This window comes from Euprymna scolopes, chromosome 7 (genome assembly GCF_053919585.1).
Source record: "Euprymna scolopes isolate OS-2025 chromosome 7, ASM5391958v1, whole genome shotgun sequence".
Lineage (NCBI taxonomy): Eukaryota > Metazoa > Mollusca > Cephalopoda > Sepiida > Sepiolidae > Euprymna > Euprymna scolopes.
Window position 1 is genome coordinate 157,054,375 of NC_136488.1, and position 22,481 is coordinate 157,076,855.

The 22,481-nt window shown below is 32.4% G+C and overlaps 1 protein-coding gene across 3 annotated transcripts in view; it reads right to left on the minus strand.

Annotated features, from left to right (window-relative positions):
* Positions 1–22,481, minus strand: part of LOC145280097 (uncharacterized) — a 166,794-nt gene that overhangs the window by 29,749 nt on the left and 114,564 nt on the right. For all 3 annotated transcript variants that reach the window (XM_080131824.1, XM_080131823.1, XM_080131822.1), the window contains 2 exons: positions 9,483–9,585; positions 2,481–2,608 (listed from right to left, as the gene is read on the minus strand). In XM_080131824.1, coding sequence (XP_079987950.1) covers positions 2,481–2,608; positions 9,483–9,585 — 231 coding nt within the window. The remainder of the gene's footprint in view (positions 1–2,480; positions 2,609–9,482; positions 9,586–22,481) is intronic.

The following is a 22,481-nucleotide window of genomic DNA, read 5'->3' on the forward strand; positions in this document are numbered from 1 at the left end:
ACATTTGTGTGACTTACATCTATATCATGATGTCTTCTCACATGGACAAGTATATGTTACATATACTACAGTCAGGAAATCAGACAATCTTTACATCTGCACAGAAAAAGGGACACCTCAAAGTATTGTGCATCCAAAAATATTGAAAACAAAAACATAAGACATATATGTGTTGCCTTTTTCGTTTTTGTGTTCCATTTAAACAAACTGATCCACAGCTGATGATGATTTATGGGAGTCAAAATAAATTATTACATTATGACTATTCATGGATTTTTCCTTCATTTATTACAAGTAGTGTAGCAGAATTTCATGTACCCAATAAAATATTTGAACCCGGTGATGCTGGTAGCAGTAAGAGGACTCGAGAGTGAAAGAGGATTGTCACCTCACATTCAGTCTATCATATTAGTATTCAAAAGAGAAACCAGTCATCAAACTAAATACGACTAAAAAACGATTGAAAATGTAATTTTTTCTTTTTCAGAACGCAAACCAATAGATGTCGATAACAGATGTCAAAAAAGAAGTTTTATGCATTTATTGTATATTAACCAATTATTCCAGGAATTGAAATCGGAAAAAATATTGTGCTAGTTCATCTTGATTTTGTTTTTTAGCTGTTTTATGTAAATGTCCGGAAGATGCTATACAAAAAAGAAGTTTTATTTGGTTCAAAAGCTATACCACTACCTATGTACGTTTACTGTAAATAAAAAAAAAAGACCCTAAAAACACACACATTAAAACAGAACCAAAAACAGAAGTGGAGAGAGAATGATCCGCTGTTACATGTTACTTGTATCAAACCAGTATCAAACTGTCTACTAGATGAATTCTTATTAGATAATCTGCTGGGATCAAAGAATTGGTCCCTCAATGTTTTGATTGGGTTTGTGCGTAATTTTGTTTTGTTAAACTTGTTTGGCAAAATAAAATATATAAATCAAAGAATTGGTCCCCGCATTGCTACAATGATTCTTCTTAAGTAATCAGAACTTTTGACATCTCTTAGCCCCCACCACCTCTTTATGAAATGGGCTGGTACATCTACCATTAGTCTCTCCCTTTTAGACAGGATCCAAAAAAAGAGTCTCTAATCTAATAGGTTCCTCACTATCAGCCAAGCTCTAACGTCTGTCTCCTCGCTACAATGTTGCATCCTTATGCTTGTTTTTTGCAAGTATTTTAATGGAATGTGCTCTAACTCATAGCACTTGCACACCCTCAACATAAATACCTCCGATTAACCGAACAAGTAGCAATAGCACTTGCACACCCTCAACATAAATACCTCTGATTAACCGAACAAGTAGCAATAGCACTTGCACACCCTCAACATAAATACCTCTGATTAACCGAACAAGTAGCAATAGCACTTGCACACCCTCAACATAAATACCTCCGATTAACCGAACAAGTAGCAATAGCACTTGCACACCCTCAACATAAATACCTCCGATTAACCGAACAAGTAGCAATAGCACTTACACACCCTCAACATAAATACCTCCGATTAACCGAACAAGTAGCAATAGCACTTGCACACCCTCAACATAAATACCTCTGATTAACCGAACAAGTAGCAATAGCACTTGCACACCCTCAACATAAATACCTCCGATTAACCGAACAAGTAGCAATAGCACTTGCACACCCTCAACATAAATACCTCTGATTAACCGAACAAGTAGCAATAGCACTTGCACACCCTCAACATAAATACCTCCGATTAACCGAACAAGTAGCAATAGCACTTGCACACCCTCAACATAAATACCTCTGATTAACCGAACAAGTAGCAATAGCACTTGCACACCCTCAACATAAATACCTCCGATTAACCGAACAAGTAGCAATAGCACTTGCACACCCTCAACATAAATACCTCCGATTAACCGAACAAGTAGCAATAGCACTTACACACCCTCAACATAAATACCTCCGATTAACCGAACAAGTAGCAATAGCACTTGCACACCCTCAACATAAATACCTCCGATTAACCGAACAAGTAGCAAAATCCCACCCATTCATTGTTGCAGAACCCTAGATGCTGGAAAGTCTTCTACTGTAATAGTTTCTTTCCTCAGACTGCTAAACTTTGGAATTTTCTCTCCTGTTTCCTGCTTTCCTGACTGTACTGATATGTAGAAATTTAAATGTAATGTGAACAGACATCTAGCTGCTCAACTCCCGACATAGTATCCCTGTCGATATGGTCCCAAATAGTAGCCTCTTACATCCAAGTGGCAATATGCTTGGTTTGTGGTGAATAAGAGTAAAAACAAAACAAAAAAACTGTATAAATAAACAATAAAAAGTTTCAAACATGCAAATGACAAGAATTATTAATTCAAGATTTGTTTTACTTTGCATTGTCGACACAAATTCTGAATTTCAATTAATGTTCAAAGTTTGAAAAATCTGAATATCATTAAGAATTGTTTCACGAAAAAAAAAAAAAAAAAAAGACTTACGTCAATTTTTAGTGAAATTATTTCTCTTTGTTTCTGGTCTTCGAGTTGCACCAAATTTTTCTCAAGTTCTTTAATGTTATCAGTTTTATTCTTCAAAATTTCTTCCATTTCAGTTACCTTTTTCTCTTCTTCAAAAATATAAAAACCATTGAACAGCAAGAAGACTAATAACAACGTAACAAGCAATTATTCATGAAAATCAAACATTTTTTAACTATGATAACCTTTCTCCATTCATGTCTCTTAAACAATTGAGGAAAGTATAATATTGTGGTGCGTTCTATCTTGTTTTGAGTACTGATTCAGGATTTGATCCATGATCTGGTCAGCATCTTCTGTAAGTAGCCGGAAAATTTGCTGGAACAAGTTAACACAAACATTGCCAGACAATAAATTCAAAACACGGAAAGGAAAACTTTAACACAAGAAAATAAAACTCTTCGTAAGTTTTCATTATATGGAAGAATCTTAAATGTTTTCAAGAAAAGTATATTTAAATAGTTCTTTTTGAATAAATATTTCAAAGAAATAAGTTTTTCTTTTTAGAAACAACGATAAACGAAATACATTTTTTTTTTCATGGAAACAGCTATGATCGAAAACAACTGAAAAGTTTTTTTTACATTAATTTTGGAATACCACATGCTACTCTTCTTAAATTTTCTATATCTACCAATCTGTTATGATTTTGGTTCTTTCTGTCATCTAAGTATACACCTTCCACGCCACTGTCCATGTTCTGCTGAAATATTGTATCGACTGCTTTTACTCCTCAAAATAAACGAGTATATTAGAATAGTCCACAGTGTGTGTTGAGGGTAAGCAGTTCCCTGAAGATCACTGCCACTTTGACTTGCAGATAAGCCTCATCAGTTATAGTCAGATAGCATCTCCCCTAATTTTCTGTGTGGCGCTACTAGAACTGTGAAGAGGCAAAACAGTACCTTCGCTTTTTTTGTTATCCAGTATTTGTATTTGGAAACAATTTATTGAAATAAAATATAAAAAAAAAGGACATCATTGAAAAGTATACATTAAAAAATAACAAAATTATACAAATAAAAATAACACAAGTAGTCTTTATTTGCACCTTACTCAAACTAATTGTGTTATTTTTATTTGAATTGATTATATAATGTTATAAATTGAATTTTTTTTAAAATTATTAATGCTGCAATATTTTAAGTTATAAATTTATTATATTTTTTACTAGAATATTTTGTCCTTTTCTTTTCCAGTTTTCACAACTAGTCCTTTACTTTTTCATTTTTAAGCTTAACTATATTATTTTTCATGCTTGCATTATTCTATTGTAATCCATGATTTTTCCAGACTTCCAATAAATTGCTTTGTTTTTTGTTTAATTTCAGTCTTATTTTTTTGCCTCCCATAAACATAACATACATATATGTAATAACAATGTATGGCACTCGTCTGCTTTCAATAAAATTCCCCCAATTATCTCCCTTTCATTCTTTCATTCTCTCTGTCTCACTTGTTACTTCTCTTTTTGCAAGAGCAGTGAATTGGTAGCAACAGTAGTCACTGAAGCAATGTAGTTGCTATGGAAATCACTCATAAAAAACGTTGCTCACCTCCTTACGTTTTTCTGTTTTACAATTTTGAACACCAGTAAATTCATCATAACTTTTGTTTTTCTGAACAAAAACTGAAAAAAATTTTTTCATAATATAGCTGAGAAGGTGATCTGTGAACTGTAATGATTGTTTGAAATTTGGTCCAAAATTGAGTGAGTGGTGAAGCTTTAAAGCAGTTCTAAACAACTGAAACTGCCACTTAACTATATATTCAAACACTATTGTGTTTGAATGACATACTAGCTGACTACCTGGAATTGCCCGGTCAGAAAATACATTTAAATATGATATTTTTAATTTATATAGATTTCGTATTTATTATTGTATAGCCAATTGATTATTACATTGTACCCAATACATATAATATATATATATATATATATATATATATATATGTATAGTAGTGGCCGCCCAGCATGGCTCAGTCATAAAATACACTTAAACATGATATTTTAACTCATGCATATTTCATATTTATTACTACAGAGTTAATACTCTATTGATTATTATATTGTACCCATATTGTGATTTCAAAAGTTTTATTTTTAAATTATTACTTGGGCGCCATCAACTAGAATCAAAAGCAAAATATTTAGTGTTCCAGCCTTATTCGTTAACGTCTAAGTTAACAACAGATAGATATCAAAACTTTGAAATTAACTGACATATACATTTAAATGTATATTTGCACATGCATAGAGAAGCACTTCAAGTCGACTTACGCCTGCCATGTTCCATTTTTTAAATTTAGATCCCTAGCAGCTACTTTTACCAGTTAAAAACTAAATCAAATTTGTTCTACAAGGTCCACATCCTCCATATATCAAATTGTACATCTATAGACCAAAAATCGACAGATTAATTTGGCAGAAATCGTTCCTCATGCAGCCAGACAGACAAGGTCACTTTATATATATATATATATATATATATATATATATATATATATATATATATATATATATATATATAGAGAGAGAGAGAGAGAGAGAGAGAGAATATGAAGAAATAAAAAAAACACCAATATAAAAATATATACTAATGTATATAAATTTATTTGTTTATTCAACATGGACGTTACATCAATTAGGGATGTAGGATAATACATCCCCAATTGATGTAACATCCATGTTGAATAAACGAATAAATCTATATACATTAGTATATATTTTCATATTGTCGTTTTTTTTATTTCTTCATATTCTGTATAAGCTTCCAAGCAATTTGCTGAGCTTTGCATTATCCTGTAAATCTCCTCTTAAAGAATCGATGTTACACTTTTTATTCCTCCATTTGTTCACTCTTTGGGGGAAAGAATTCCATCAACAATGCTCGATTATGAAGAAACCCATTTTCAATATAAGAGCTTAATATTTATTTATTAAAAACTGTACAGAAGGTTAGAAAAACATTGGTACCGTCGGTTTCAAGCCCAACATAAGTGGGACCAGTTAATGTGCTAATGGTTATATCTCATAGGATTAGCGAATCTCTCGATAAAGGCTTAATTTCTAGGGCAATTGTTCTTGACATATCAAAGGCCTTTGATAAGGTATGGCATAAAGGCCTACTTCACAAGATTTCCAGCTACGGTATAACTGGAAATGTTTTCTCAATCTTTAAATCATTTCTTTCTGATAGGCTCATAAGAGTAGTGGTTGATGAGCAGAAATCAGAGGTTCATAGTATTAATACTGAAGTCCCTTAGGGGTCCATTCTGGGCCCAACTCTCTTCTTGATCTACATTAATGATCTCCCAAAACACATACTAAAATCATTCGTTGACATCTATGCTGATGACACGACTATCTATGGCAACACATCAAAGGCCGTAAATGACAATGTTCTCTCTGATTCTCTCTCTTCAGATCTTGAGCGTGTGGTACAGTGGGGGAAGAGGTGGCTGGTTACCTTTAATGCATCTAAGACCAAACTCCTATCATTACATCATCAACGCTCTGATCCCCATCTGGCATCAATTGAAATGGATGGCTCTTGTCTAGGGGAGGCCCCATGTTTTGATAAGCTTCTGGGTTTGATCTTTACTCCTGATCTGAAATGGAACACATACATCAAGTCTGTGGCCAAGGTTGCTGGGAAAATGGTGGGGTCCTTCTACTGCTCCAGAAGATATCCCACTACTGATGCAATTCTCTATCTATATAAAAGCCAAGTACGTCCAAGGCTGAAGTACCGCTGCCACATCTGGGCAGGAGCTGCTAAAAACAGCTTATCGTACCTTGACAGAGTATAAAATAGACTTTGTGGCTTGGTGGGGGATGCCCTTTTCTCTACCCTGCAACCTCTCTCCCATAGAAGAGACGTTGCGAGCATGTCTTTGTTTTATCATTATTTCCATGGCAAGTGCTCGTCTGAGCTCCATTCTCTGGTCTCCTCTCACCAATCTTTCATGAAAAACACCCAACTAGCTGAAACCACTGTCAATAATTTTCCCCACTCTTTACCTGTGCCTAAATCAAAACGGAGATTCCATGAACAAAACTTCTTTCTTAGAACTGCATGCCTGTGGAACTCTCTGCTGCTTGCCTGTTTCCCTCCCGACTTCAACTTGGATGTCTTCAAGTCCAACACAAACAAATTCCTGATGAACCGCCCCCTTAAGTAATGACACTTTGTTAAATCCCCAATACTTACTATTACTATGACACTATCCCATTGATTACTGTACACACAATAGCCCTTATCCCCGAGTGGCTTCTGGGCCTTGATAAGTGGTGACTTCCATGTAAAAAAAAAAAAAACTCCCTTCCAGGATACTGCTTTCCCAACTGTACTGATATGCAGAAGTTCAAGTGTAACGTGAACAAACATCTTTCTACTCATCACCCTTCATAATGTCCCCGCAAATTAGGTTCCCGATAGTAGCCCCTACTTCAAAGTGGCACTTGCCTTGTTTGGGGTGAAGACTGAATATAAAAAAAAAAAAAAAAAAAAACGATCCAGTGTGAATGATGGAAACATGAATGTAGGACGGGCAGGATTAGCAGCAGGAGGGGCACGGGTATAGCCAATAAGGTTAAGATCTATTTGAATATGACCATTCCAACATTTTTGACTTGGAATGGTCAGCAACTTGTGTGGCCTCCATTCAAAACCAAGTCTTTTATAAAACTTTGAATTGAACACCCATGCACCCCACGAACACACTCGCATATATGAACATACATGCATGTACACCCGCACACTACCACATATACTTCTACACGTACCCATACACACACACAGGATACGCACACGCACATTTATAGACGTTTATATATATATATATATATATATATATATATATATATATATATATATATATTACTTCTCTCCAGTAAATTGGCTAAATAAAATTCTAATTTTTAGAAACACTTACTTGTTATGGTGAAAAACGAAATTTTACAGAAAATAATCTAGTAGCTTTTTATTATTAAAAAAATTCAATTTTTTCCTTCAAATCAATTGAAGACTCATTTCTTTCAATATCAGAAAGAATAATCAGGTGAATTCCTATTTAGTAGAATGTGGTGAAAGAAATTCAATAAATTCTATATCTTAAATAAAAAAAAATAATGGGTCGTTTACTGTAAAATTTTGTCAATGGTTTTTAATCATCACAAGGAGTAGATATTTCTGAAAATTAGGTTTTATTTAGCATATTAACTGCGGGGTGTTAGGTTAAGAAGCTTTTTACTGATAAAGAACAGCAACCTTAGTAGAAGTCAGTGTCTCTAATGATGCTGAGTTTAACAGGGAAGCTAAGAAGGAAAAGATAACAAAATATCGAAGTCTCATGTACAATATGAAAAGAAACTGGAATCTTAGAAAGATCTCCAGCATTTCTGTAATTATAGGAGCAACGGAACTCATGAAAAAGAATTTCAGAAACTACCAGGCAAATATACCCGGTGAACTGAGTGCAAAAGAGATTCAAGCAATTGCACTTAAAAAGATGTTTAGAATGTTTAAGATATCTATCGGTTGGAATGTATGAGATAGTGGGTGAATGTTTGGCATCTGGTAGGATGCCCCACTAAAAATAAGAAAATCGAAAAAAAAAAAAAGAGAGAGAAATAAAAGTATTAACCAAAAACAAGTTTTTACTTCTCGTTTAAATAAAATTTCATAACACAATTTTCTTCCTCTGCCGTATTCTGATAACAAAAAGGCACAATTATAATGAGGTTGTAGATAAACAGTCCAATATGAATATTCATTAGTTGTAATATAATCGTAACTGTTTTACTATCCTATGTATCTGTCTATGTAGGGAAAGAGGACATGACTTGGGTGACAATTATTTAAAACTAGCAGAGGCACCAGCGTTGCCCGGGTGTGGAGAGGTTTTATGGTAAGGGTATTGATGAACGGAGTCCTAATAAAAAAAAATGTTTCAAAACCCCCTTAAAAAAATGAAAATAGCAGCGACTACCCGCGTGAGCACAAAAGAAAAAATAGTAAGCAGGCAGTCAGGCTCGAATCTGTAATGCTAAGAAGAAAAGGAAGTGTTTAGTCGCTGCACCCACCATGACATACGACGTTGCTGCCATTCAAATTAAGCTCAGTCATTGTAAGGCGTACTTTGCAAAAATGTCGACGAAAAAGTGTAAAAAACGGCCCAGTTGACAGTGTAAGAATGAATGTTTTTGGCCAATTTTTGGATATTTGTCAGCCGAGAGACTGAGCTTTCAAACATTTGTTTTTGGGTTTTTTTTTTTTATTTGGTTCAATTGATAATTTAATGAACAAATGATAGAGTTATAATTTAACTTTTAAGATCACATTTTAAAAACAGAAATTTATTTGCTAATCAAAAGATGGCTTAATCAAAAAATATAATAAAAGTATTTTTAGGATTTAAAGATTCAAACCCGATCTTTTCAATGAACACATATTCATTCATTGAGTTATCTTTCCAAAAATGTAAACATTTTCTTACAAGAAAATAACCAAGAGAAAAAGCAAAAGGGATGCGGTAAAAAAAAAACAAAAAAAATGAAACTAAAACTGATGTTCAGCCAATTCCAGTATTTAGTAATTAATAAACTGATACTAGACATGAAGAGATATACAACATAGTCAAGTTAGCACATCGGTTCTTGTTAGATCACTGAAGTTAAGCAACATTAAGCCTGGTCAGTACCAGATGGGTGACCAATTTGTGAATTCCAAGCGCTGTATGTAGGAGGATGTTAATACCTCCCTGCAAAAGTTGCAAAAACCTAACGTTGTCATCTCTCCTAATGAGGGTATACATGCAACTGGGGGCTGCCTGTGAATTTCATACTCCCATGGAACTTCTTCCTTTGGAGGAAGCCAGTTAAACCCACATAGGGTTAGTGTTGTTTCCTATTTTTTTTTTAGACATAAAGAGAAGAAAAGACAAGAATTCATACTAAACCTTCTTTTTTGTGTCTCCTGGTGATTTCTTGAAGTTTTTCATCAGCTTCCAACTTTTGATTTTCTAATCTTTCCTCGTGTTTCTTTTCATTGATTTCAATTTCCTTTGAAAACAACAAAAATCATTAGATTGACCGGCGCCATTCAAAGCATAACAAATTTAATGCAATAATGGTGGCTTATACCTCTACTTTCCGTTTGTCATTTGTGTTAAAAGAAGAGGAGGAAAAAGAAATCAGTGGAAGTTGAAATATTTAGCACATGCTTCAAAACATTCAAACGCTTTAAAAAACAAAAATTAGTAGTAGTAAAATGAATGTAGACAGTAAGAAAAAATACGGCGACTCCTGCTTTTTATTCATGAGAGCAAAAATAAAGGAATTGAGTTCAACTTAAAAAATAACAAAAAAAATCACCAAATTAGTATATGCAAAAGATTGGTTTCATTGATTTTTTCTATTATATAAAAGGAACTTTAAAGAAGAAGAGACAACGAAATGGAGTTTCATTCTATATTAATAAACAACTTTATTTGTTATCTTCGTTAGTAGCATTAGTAGAAGAGAGAAACGGGTTAGTATGAGAGTTCAGTGTTCGTGCGCGCTTGTATTTATAGTAGTCGTGAAAAGAGTTCCTGATATGGAGACGAAGGGTAGACATTAGTCAGGCCTGTTGAAGGAGAAAAAAAGGGAAAGGTATTCAGTGTATTTCAGTGTTGCAGTGTATATGTTGTAGGAGCATGCGTCCGTCCAATAGTAGAGACAGAACAAAAGGTGTGTGTGTGTGTGTCGGTGTATCGATGAGAGTAGTCCGATAGTATGATAAACAAAGTTCGTTTGGGTACCACATGTGGAAATAAATGTGAGTTTCAAGAGAGCCACTGTTAGCTTGTTGTACTCACGTTCGGCCTGGGACCAAAGCCAGGGGAAGTCAGCTGCCAGCTGGAGTCAGCGAGAAAGAGGAAGAAAGGTTTGTGATTTCGCCTTTTATGTACTCGGTCATGTGATTGAGAGCTGGCTTGTGATTGGACAAGCCAGAGAGAAAATGGATTTCAAATCTCGAGCCGCGACAATTAGCTCGTGTGTGTGTGTGTGTGTGAGAGAGAATTCGTTCTATATGAAATCGAAAATGGCTGGGCTGATTTTTATGAAATTTCATACAAAGATACTGTATGTATCTAGCAGTGTTCTTAGTTTTTTTTTTATCAGAATATCTTTGATAAGTGTTGATATTCGAAATAATGTGATGAAAGAAGAAACAGACGATTTTGAGTTAACACCTTACACAGCCTAACATCACAAGTGCATTTAAGAAGTTTTATTACCGAAAGGCCCAACATAAAAAATTAACAGTATAGTAAATTCTTTGACATGACAAGGGCGCATTCAAAATGAATGTTTCTGTTTAAAGCACAATTACTCATGACATGTGACTTTTTCATTTTAGACTTAAATTCAAGTGATTATCACCGCACAACCAGTAAGGCCAGGCATATAAAATCGACAGTTGGTTCTTTGATATGCCAGGGGCATGTTCAAAATGAATGTTTCTGTTTAGAGCACAATTGAAGCATGATACTTGACTTTTGCATTTTAAACTTTAATTCAAACCATTATATATAAACAACAATTTTATAAAATCAACAGTAGGTTCTCTACAGTGCAATGTATTGTGGACTAGGTTACTGCAGGGCATATGAAGCTTCCTCCCATTGCGGTGCAATGGGTCCTCAACTAGAGCAGGCAATCAATCGATTTAATTAAAAAATGGGCGATTTCAATGATTTTGATGACAATAAAATATGAGCGTGTGAAGCATTCTACTAAAATGATTAACACAGGGTAATGCCGGATAGGTACGACTAGTACTTGAATATCATTTTAATTGGAATTCATTATTGAGATGAGTATTATTTATTACTTTATTTTATTGTGGACTATTATCCTCATCTTTCTTAGTTGTTTCACAACGTTTTGGCCAACTATTCCTCTGGTCTTCGTCAGGTGATAACTGCAACAGGATAGGAACTCCAAATCTCCTAACTGCATCCTCAGCAATTACTGCCTTCCATAGTTGTTGTTGTCTCACCACGTTTTTGGCCAAGTAAGCCTCTGGCCAGCTTTGGGTAGAATTGAAACCGCTATCTTCAGACAATTTGCACCTGGAACCGTAGAGATTTAACGTCTCTATCCACTGTGCCACAGGCCCCGAAGGGTGATCAAGGTTGAATTTTTTGATCGTATAAATCTATGTTTATTTATTATCTGATCTTCCATGGTCGGGTCCGTACCGACTAGTATATATATATATATATATATATATATATATATATTATTTTAATTGGAATTCATTATTGAGATGAGTATCATTTATTAATTTATTTATTGCTGATTATTATCTTTATCTTTCTTAGATTTTGTTTCATGACTTGAATATCCTTAGCTTTACATAACAACAACGACAACAACAATGACAACAACAATGACAACAACAACGACAACAACAATGACAACAACAATGACAACAACAACAACAATAATCTGAAGTTATTTACAATTTGTTGAATGTTTTTTTCTCTTTATCTACTGTACCCTTTGACCTTGTATATGTACTTGCACTCAAATTTGATTTGGATCAGAGCAAAGTGAACAAAATGCTTTTAAAAAAAATAAATCTAATACATAAAAGGCTATATGTCTGTCTGTCTCCATATTTCCAAACTTTATCTCTACTAAAACTTAGTCGCAGTGCGGCGCTAGAGGCCTCAAATTTTTTTATAGACCGTTCTTTTATGGGTCTTTAGCCGGTTAAAATAGTTTTTAAGCGGTCAAAAATTGGTCAAAATTGAAAAAAATTGTTATTCATTTTGTACATTCATTTTAGTCGATCTTTAATTCTTAATCAGTTCATATGCGTGTTACGCCGGTACAGTGGTAACGTCACCAGCTTTGAATGCTACAGTTTTGCTTTCAGTTTCGATTCTAGCTGATGGTACCAATCAAGACTCTATAATAATATATAAGAAATCTGGACAAATTAAAATATTATATTTAAGCTTATTTTACGACCGGGCAAAGCCCCCCCCTCCCCATCTAGTGTAACCATAGATTTAACCATTAGTGTAACCATAGATTTAAAGACAGATTTTTATGAAATTTGTAAAATAGAAGGCATGTGGTGATGTATTTTTTAGCAGAACAAAGAAAGCAGAACATAAATAAACTCAAAAGGTATTCCTTTATCTTCACTATACTGCATCATGTGATGCTATCACCTACCCTAACCCAAGTAACCATTGGGTAAGCCAACTAGTATAAGGTAAAAGATTTGGTACTTGTGCATCTATGTTACCATGCTGAAATAATAACATTATTATTTAGAAAGTCATTTTTAACATAGGGGAGAGGAGGATGTTTTGTAACTATTCTGTATTTTCACCTAACAATTCAATAGAAGAAAAATATAAAAATTGAATTTAACTTGAAAATATTATTTTAAAAAATAGGGCAGTAACATAAATGCCCAAACACCAAAGATTTAAATCAGACGTTTTCTAATAACTTTATATGATGCCAAAAAAATTTTGGAGATATAAAAAAAAAATAAAAATAAGAAATATGTGAGAAAAAAAATTGCCTTAATGTTTCAAATTTAAAGTTATTAGTTCTGGGTAATGCCAGATGTCCTTGCTAATTGTAAATTATGTCAATTACAATTTCTCATTGAAATTATTACAATTAACACAATAAACTTAATTATTTTATTATTGTTATTTTTGTTTTGTTTAGTTTCTTTTTAATTGTTTTTTTTTCTTTTTGATTTTAGTTCAATTAGTTCTTTGACATCAATATCTCTACAATTATATAAATGCAACTTTGTTTGTGTGCGAGTTCGTTCCTTATAGACTCCAAAACGGCTGAACAGATTTTCTTCAAAATTTGCAGAACTTTAGTGTCTAAGTCTGGGAGTGATCTTAGTTAAGTTTTGTCTCAGAATACCCCCGATAATTACCGATAATCGAAACCATTATTTTAATTTATCTATCATTGGTAAAACTATTTTTTCCATCTTATCGCTTAGCAACAATGATAGAACAACAAGTTATGAAAATTTTACTGTGGGTAAGTTGATAGCATGTTTTTTTTTTGAGGGGGGGGGTTGCATGACGTGGTCTGTAGGTTCAAACTCCGCATGTAAATTTCTCATTTTTTTTATTAACTGCAAAGATTTTTAAAAGACTTGAAAATTTACATGTTTTTTTTTTTTTTTGCATGACGTGTTCTGTAGGTTCAAACCCTGTACGTAAAAGAAGTTTATATAAAATAATTTTATAAAAGAAACAGTAGGTTCTCTAAAGTGCAATGTAGAATAACATATATTTTGGACTAACTTACTGCATGGAGACATGTGAAGCATTCCTCTGAGGTGATTTCACGGATTTTTTTTATGGGTTCTTACGGAACAGTTCTAGTACAAATTTTGGGAGGCTTAAACCTATTTTATTTCTAGGTGTGAATATCACTATTTATTACTAATTATTATTACTATATATATATATATATATATATATATATATATATATATATATATATATATATATATACTAGCTGTACCCGGCCACGCATTGCTGTGGCTCAGTTTGTTAAAATGGAACACATTTCTCAAGAAAAATTACATTTTGTTCGTTTATTTACTTTTATTATTGTTTGCAATTTTTTTAATCAATAAAAGTTGTTATTTTTGCCCCCAAAAAAAGATTAATTTCTTACCATAAATTGTTAGGTGAAAGTTTTTTTTTTTCAGGAAAACTTGCACTTTTTTTTTTTTTAAAGAAATTTGGCAGTAAACGTTTCTCTTTGAAAACGGAATTTTTATTATAAAAAGAACAGATGAATACTGTAAATAGTTAGGTGAAAGTAGAGAAAAGTTTGATTCTTTTTTTCAAGAGAATGTACTAATTATTTTTGTTTTAACAGATGTTCAGAAAATAAACAGAAAAATACTTCCCGCATTAATTATGCAAAAAAATAAATAAAATGTTGATTTAGTGTTTCAACATTATGCTTATAAATTACGATAAAACTTGCTGAGTATGCGCTGTTTTACGGTTGTTGTAAAAATGGAACGGGAACTTAAATTTCGTTCCGTTTTAATCTTTCTTAATTTTTTAATTGTGCCCCCCCCCCCAAACGAATATGATCAAAACATAACATTCAACAATTGTACTTTATGTATATAAAACACAAAATATTAAAAAAAAAAAAAAAGTTAATAACGAAAGGGAAATAATTCCATTTTTAAACGAAAAAGTCAGTTTGGTATATCTTTTTGTTATTTTTTACATAAGTCCAGCTTACCATTCACATTGGAAATGTTGACATTTATAGGTTGTCGGGTACGTTTACAACGAATAAACACTCCAATCTACCATGTTAAGAACGGCTTTCGGAATAGACACCCCTAACCTTGTCAGCATACCCGAAAAGCTATAAAAGTTGACATGCCGAATGTGAACGATGAGTTGGACGTAATGTAAAAATGTACCGAATTTAAAAGGGAACAAAATTCAAACTTCCGTTCCATTTTTACAACAACCGTAAAGCAGAACATTCTATGCAAATTTTACCTAACTTACTGTATTAATGCTATTTTTTTAAGCAAAAATAAAAAAGAATTTTTAGGTTTTGCTACAAATTCCTAAACTCATTTCACCCTAAATAATTTAGGTGACTGAAATAGGAATCTAATTGAATCTTTAATTTCCTGAATAGTATACGAGAAATTCATTTTTCTTTGAGTTATATCGAATTCATTAATACGGACTTTAGGGGCTTTTTTTCGTAATGTTCCTGTAAAAATTATTTTTTATTGTTACAAATTATGATGCTTTATTTATATAAAAAAAGTAAAAATAAATTCTTGCGTTTTTTTATTTACTACTGAAAACCATAACTTTAGTGAAGGTATTTTTTGTTTAAACAAAATAAAACATTTTCACTAAGAGTTAAGTAAAAATAATTAGTTCATTATATTCTGCGATTATTATTTGATAAATACTGAAATTTTCATTAAAATTAGTTAATTTTCTGATTTTTGGTGAATTTTTAAGTAAAGGGAAGGGTCAAAATGTTTATACACTTTGAGCGTCGGCACTCATTTTGTCTGTACCTACCATTTTTCGATGAATATTTGATAGGAAAGCGACCACGTGTGGTTAATTTAAATTAAATTTCAATCACATGGTTACATTATCAATAATCATGTGATTAAACCCATTGAAAATTTACCGATATTGTAAACACATTCTGTTTACATTAAGCCTGTAGTGGTGAGACCAAAATATCCTTTTAGTGATATCACATGCAGTATTGGCAACTGAGATTTAAAAAAACCCGCGAGATCAGGAGAAAGAAATCTCCAGAAAATCGCTAGATTTTTAACTTCTATCGTCTGAAATTTTAAAAAATCGCTAATTCACCTCCCCCCCCAAAAAAAAAACTCCATATTTTAACTTCCTACCATAAAAAATTATATATATAGTATATTCAATATATAAAATGTTCCGTGTTTTCTCACTATATGTTTCTGGAATTATATTGAAGCGGTTAGCTCCCCAGAAGGCTTACATATTTTATCAGCTAGTTTTACCTGTTTTTTTCAGAGAGGGTATTTTTTTTTTTTTGCAAGAAACAAATTATAAACTCAAACTTTTTATAATAAAAGTTAAATTGAAATATACTGCAAATTAAACATCACAATAATGGTGCAACATATTTTGAAATTAGAAAAAATAAAAAAACTTTGTTTTAGCATTTTAAAGTATTTAGGTTGGTAGATAACTAAATTCTACTGTATTGGTATAAGTTTGTTTTGTTTTTTTTTTGCTGTTGTTTTTTGCTTTTTACAATTTTCGACTACATACTTCTAAATTAAGTGGGGTTGCTTAGATCGTATTTTAAACTAAACTTCGGAGGTTGGAATCCCCCCCCCCCATCTAAAATGTACTTGGAAAAATCGATTTTATAGCGAGATTTAAGAATGGTTAGCCGAAAAAAAGGTGAAAAACAAAACAAATAATCAATAAATAATTGTTACCAAAGGTAATAAATGCTACTTTTTTTTACTTACATGAATGAGTTTATTTTATGTTTTAAAGTATTTTCAAGCGCTTTTCTTTATTTTTTAATCTAAAATTGCGGGTGTGTGGGTGCCAAATACCTCCAGATTTTCTAGAATTCCCCGCTAGATTGCAAACGAAATCTCCAGATCTAGCAGGAAAACCGCTAAATTGGAAACACTGGTCACATGACGGGAAGCGGTAATAAATAATTGTCCCTAAATAAAAAAAATGGCCTATTGGTACAAAGAAAACCACCTATTTATCATAGAAAAAATAAGTATAATGTTATAATTAAAAAGAAATAGATAAAAACACACATGGGTATAGTAAACATATACCAAAACGTGGAAGCCATCCGTCCAGTGGTTCTTTAGATTATTAATTGCGAACGAACCAAGAGTTACATTTATATATATATATATATATATATATATATATTGCTTACTTATTCCTATATATCTTATCTATATAATTAATAGTTCCCATATCGTGTTAAATTCTATACTAGGCCTAATTGGTAACCAATTGTCGCCCAGCATATGTGCTGATTTTTTGAGTTGTCTTACTCTCCACCGTTCTTCTCTGTCTATAATTTTTATTTCATTTCATAATGGTACATGATACTGGCCAGCCTCATCCTTGCTTAACTTCGGGGGTTATGTAGGTAACAAATATGTATCGCTTATGAAAAAAGAATTAAATCCTTATAAAGTTGATTCTTCACTTAATCGTCAAAACAAACATTAAAAATGCATGGAAATTTACAGGACTGAAACAGACATCTTGCTGCTCAACTCCCTACACAGTATCCCTACAACTTATGTCCCCGATAGTAGCCCTCTACATCAAAGTGGCACTGTGACTTGCTTGGGGTGAAAATGGAATTTAAAAAAAAACAAAAAAACATGGTTTCCCTTTTCCTGAGTTCGAAAGAAACATACTCAAGTTCGACAAGCTACACCTGAAGAAGGTTGGAGGTTACATCAACCGAAACATTGTGAAAAATGACACTCAAGATGAGAACAATAGTCTGAAGAATCCCAGTAATATGAATAATCAATAATCCATGCAGAAACCGTGAAGTAAATAAAAGGTTCTGTTAGAAATTCTGTCCAAATTCCTGAGCTTTACAGAAACATTTCCAAGTTCGACACGATACACCTGAAGGATGACACTCAAGATGAGAACAGTAGTTCAAAGATTGCAAATGATACGAATCGAAATGTGCACTTAAGCTTTAATTCGGTTATTCTCACCGTTTACGTGAGAAATAATGATGATGCCACTCCCAATAATCTGAAGCTGAAATTCTCATCGATTGAAATATGAGTTACATAAACAAAGAACAGGTTAGAAATAGATCTATAACACAATCAGGAGATTTTCAATAACAAAGGAAGCAATAAAAAAACAAATGTTTTTTTACTTTTTAAAGTTCAAAAATGACATCTGTTTACTGTTTATATACTTAAAACACACGAGTTGAATTTTGAAAGCCAAGTTTTGGGAAAAAATATTGTTCCTATTTACTTATCAACCCAGGAAGGCAAAGTTAGACACAAGGTCAGTTAATGTGGGAAGGGGGGGTAGAAAAATCCAATTTCCCAAGAAAAGGTACTCTAGATTGGAACAAAAATAAAAAATTGCCTCAGTCTAGAAAAATTTCTCCTTCATTGACTGAGAACAGAAAAGATGAAGCGTAGTGTAAGAACAGATACCACACTATCTTCCTAGCCAAGTAGGTTGATAGGAAAGATTTAACTTTTACATTAGAAGCATTTATTTATGAAAATAACATTTTTATACCTATGAATGCACTAAATAAAGATCATTTTTGACCGGCTCTCCTGAATACTAGCTCAGTCTTATAATGTTACAATCAGCAGTGGCAAGCTGGTTATATGCATTGTATGGAGATAAATGACATGAGAATGTCTCATTGCCAAAATGTTTTACAAGTACTTTAATGGTAAGTGCTTGGACAAACTCAAAGCACTAGTACCCCCTCTGCATAAATACCCCTGACAAACCAGACAAGCTACAAAATCCTACCCATGTAGAAATCTCTAGATACTGTAAAGCCTTTTCAAATAGCTTCTTCCCTTGAACTACTAGACTTTGGAATTGCCTCCCAGGTTCTCGCCATACTGACATGCAGAAGTTCAAGTGTAATGTAAGTTGCTACTCAACTCCCTACATAATATCCTGGCAAATCTGGTCCCTATTAGTAGATCCTTATGACTTAGTGACACTGTGCCTTGTTTGAGGTGAATAAACAATAAAAAAAAAATGATACGATGGATATGTAATGTGAGTGTAAAGGGCAGGTTTAATTCTAATGAGATAAACTAAACCATAGTATAGATAGATGCATGCAGAACAGGAAACTTCAATGCGTGTGTTAGTAGATGTAGAACAGTTGAGATAGTAAGTTCAGTTCACAAGGAAAGGCTGAGGAAAACATGAGAGAAATTGATACTGGGGGACTTGAGAAAAAGAGAGATGAATAAAGACCTGGCCAGAGATAGGTTAGTTTGGGAGTCAATTTTTTAAAACCTTCTAATGCGTACCAGTATATAAAACTACCACTACTATTGCTGATTATGATGATGATGATGATGATGATGACGACGACGACGACGACGATGATGATGATGACGACGACGACGACGATGATGATGATGATGCAAGGCAGCATCTATAAATATGTAACACTACAATAGCTCAATTCTTTGATCATAGCAGATCATCCAAATTATGGCTCAGCACATATACAGCTAGAGTCTTGTTGGATAGATGACACATAGCAGTAGTTTGTTATCTCTCCTATTTTTGTTTTATTGTTATCATCTATTTTTTAATAACAGCAGTTGTAAAAGTTATTCATAATTATTTATAATGACAGCACACAATCACTTGGTGTTTAGAAATGATGTTTTTTGGGTGTTTTTTCTTATTTAGTATACACTATATACATACATACATATATATATATATATATATATATATATATATATATATACATAATTTAAAGGAGATTAGAACAATAGTCTAAAGAGCTGAGTGTATTTTAATGTAACAGTGAAATTACTAGTTTAATTAAAATACAGGAAATAGAAAGTGCTTGTTGTAATTTAGATATATAATAAGCTCAATAGTTAAATGTCCTAGAGCTAATTCAATATTAAGTAATGTGATTTATAATTTAAAATTTAAAAATCAAATTTTAATTAAATTAAAAATCCGTTTCATAAGAAGGAACAACAACAAAATCAATTATCTGTACGATCGTTTCGGAAAACAATGCTTTTTATTGTGGTATACATCAAGTTATGTAGAATAATTATATATAGTTTTTTGGTAAGCAATATATATAATTATTCTACATAACTTGATGTATACCACAATAAAAAGCATTGTTTTCCGAAACGATCGTACAGATAATTGATTTTGTTGTTGTTCCTTCTTATGAAACGGATTTTTAATTTAATTAAAATTTGATTTTTAAATTTTAAATTATAAATCACATTACTTAATATATATATATATATATATATATATATATATATATATATATATATATATATATATATATATATATACCTTCAACTTATCCCTCATGGGGGAGCATCTATCCTAAACCTAACTGCTCTCTCTTGAAGTTCAGAAAAAAGAGAAAGATTTTCTCAGCTTATATGCTCTATGTTTCTGACAACTTCCTGTCTATGACACAATATACTATAACACATGACCCTAATTCTAATCTTTTAACTTATGGAATTTTCCATTTTTTTCTTTATTCTAGCCTCATAAGGAAAATTCCGTTTTTTAACTTTATTTTTACATATCCACATCTAAATATTGCTAGAAACAGGTTGGATAACAAAAATAAAAAAATATAAAAAAACTGGATATGAAAAGACGAAATAAAAGGGAAAAGATCATGAAAAAGAAAAAATGAAAAAAAAAATGTATTGGATATTGAGAGTATATATATATATATATATATATATATATATATATATATATATATATATATATATGCCAGTATCATCGTTGGTTTAATTTCATTTGATTGGGCTTGTATTCAGGAGAGCTGGAGAAACATAAGATATTATTTGCTATGTTTTCAATACCATGAGCATTCCCTCATAAGTGAGTGGTTTCTCATGTATTAATTTATAATTATTTTCATATAAAAATAAATTTTTATATAAGAATAAATTAATATATATAATGCTATATAATATAATATTATAATAATATATATAATGCTATATAATATAATGTTATATAAAAATAAATTTTTATATAAGAATAAATTAATATAATGCTCATCTCAAAAATGAATTCCAATTAAGGAATAATATATATACCAATCGGTACGGACCCGACTATGGAAGATCAGATAATAAATAAACGTGGATTTGTAAGATCAAAGAATCCAACCTTGATCGCCCTTCGGGGCCCATGGTGCAGTTGATAGAGACGTTGAATCTCTACAGTTCCAGATGAATATTGTCTAAAGATAGCGGTTTCAATCCCACCCAAAGCGTGCCAGAGGTTTACTTGGCCAAAAATGTGGTGAGACGACAACAACTACGGATGGCAGTGATGACTGAGAATGCAGTTAGGAGATTCGAAGTTCCTATCCGTCGTGGTTACCACCTGACGAAGGCCAGAGGAATAGTTGGCCGAAACGTTGTGAATAAACAAACCAATAAAAGATAAAAAACAACAACTAATAAAGATGAGAATAATAGTCCGAAATAAAAATAAATTAATATTTACACCTCCTTCTAGAAAATTTTTATTTTAAAATTACTTAATAACATCTTATAACTTTTTTCCTATTAAATACCAATCTTTTCTTAGGCAATCTTAAATATAACTACGCCCTTTGAGAACATTTTTATTTTTAAATTTACTTAATAACATCTTTAAAAAAAGTTTCCTCCTAACTAAAAATCGTTTTTCAGGCAATTTTATAATTGCCTCCTTTCAGAACATATTTATCTTTAACTTTTTTTCTTACTTTGAAGATCACCACTTATCAAGGCCCAGAGGTCACTGTAGGATAAGGATTAAGTGTTAGGTAAATGGTGAGACAACAGGATCAGTTATGGTGGAACTTAGGTAGGGTTAGATTATTTAAGAGGATGGCTCAATATATTCACATTAGATTTGAAGACGACCATGTTATACATAGCAGGGAAGCAGACATTCCATAGACAGACGGTTCTAGGAAAGAACTCTCCTCATAGAATTTTTGTTTAGTTTTAAACACGGATAGAGAGTGAAGAAAGTTGTTGGTGGTTGTTGCAGCTCGACGAGTATTTGTTGCAAATATTTTACACTTTACCAGATTGGAACTCAGTAGAGCACCTACCATCAAAGTAATGATAGAGCAAATATAGATGCAAGTCTATCTCTGCTCTACCTGTGAGAAAAAGGGAGTAAGGAGGTGAAAAGATCATTGCTCACTAGATTTCGAAGACGGTTTTGTACCCTGTCAAGGCAGGAAAGAGTGTTCTTAGGAGATGTGACAATAGTACTCTAACTTTGGCCATATTTGAATCTTGTACAGGTCGAGGATTGCATCAAGTGAGATATTTTCTGGGGCAGTAGAACTATTTTTTCCAGTGATTTTGGCAATGGATCTGATGTAGATCTTCCATTTCAGGTCAGAGGTAAAGGTCAGTCCGAGAAATGTGTTGAAGCAGGGTGCTTCATGAAGGTGATACCCGTTCATTTAGACTAGGGCAAAGTGTGGGTATGAACATTGGTGGTGAAAAGATAGAAGTTTAGTTTGGGATAAATTAAACTTTATTATTCACTCAACATCTTTACAAGATCTTTACAATAAACCAATCATTTTCC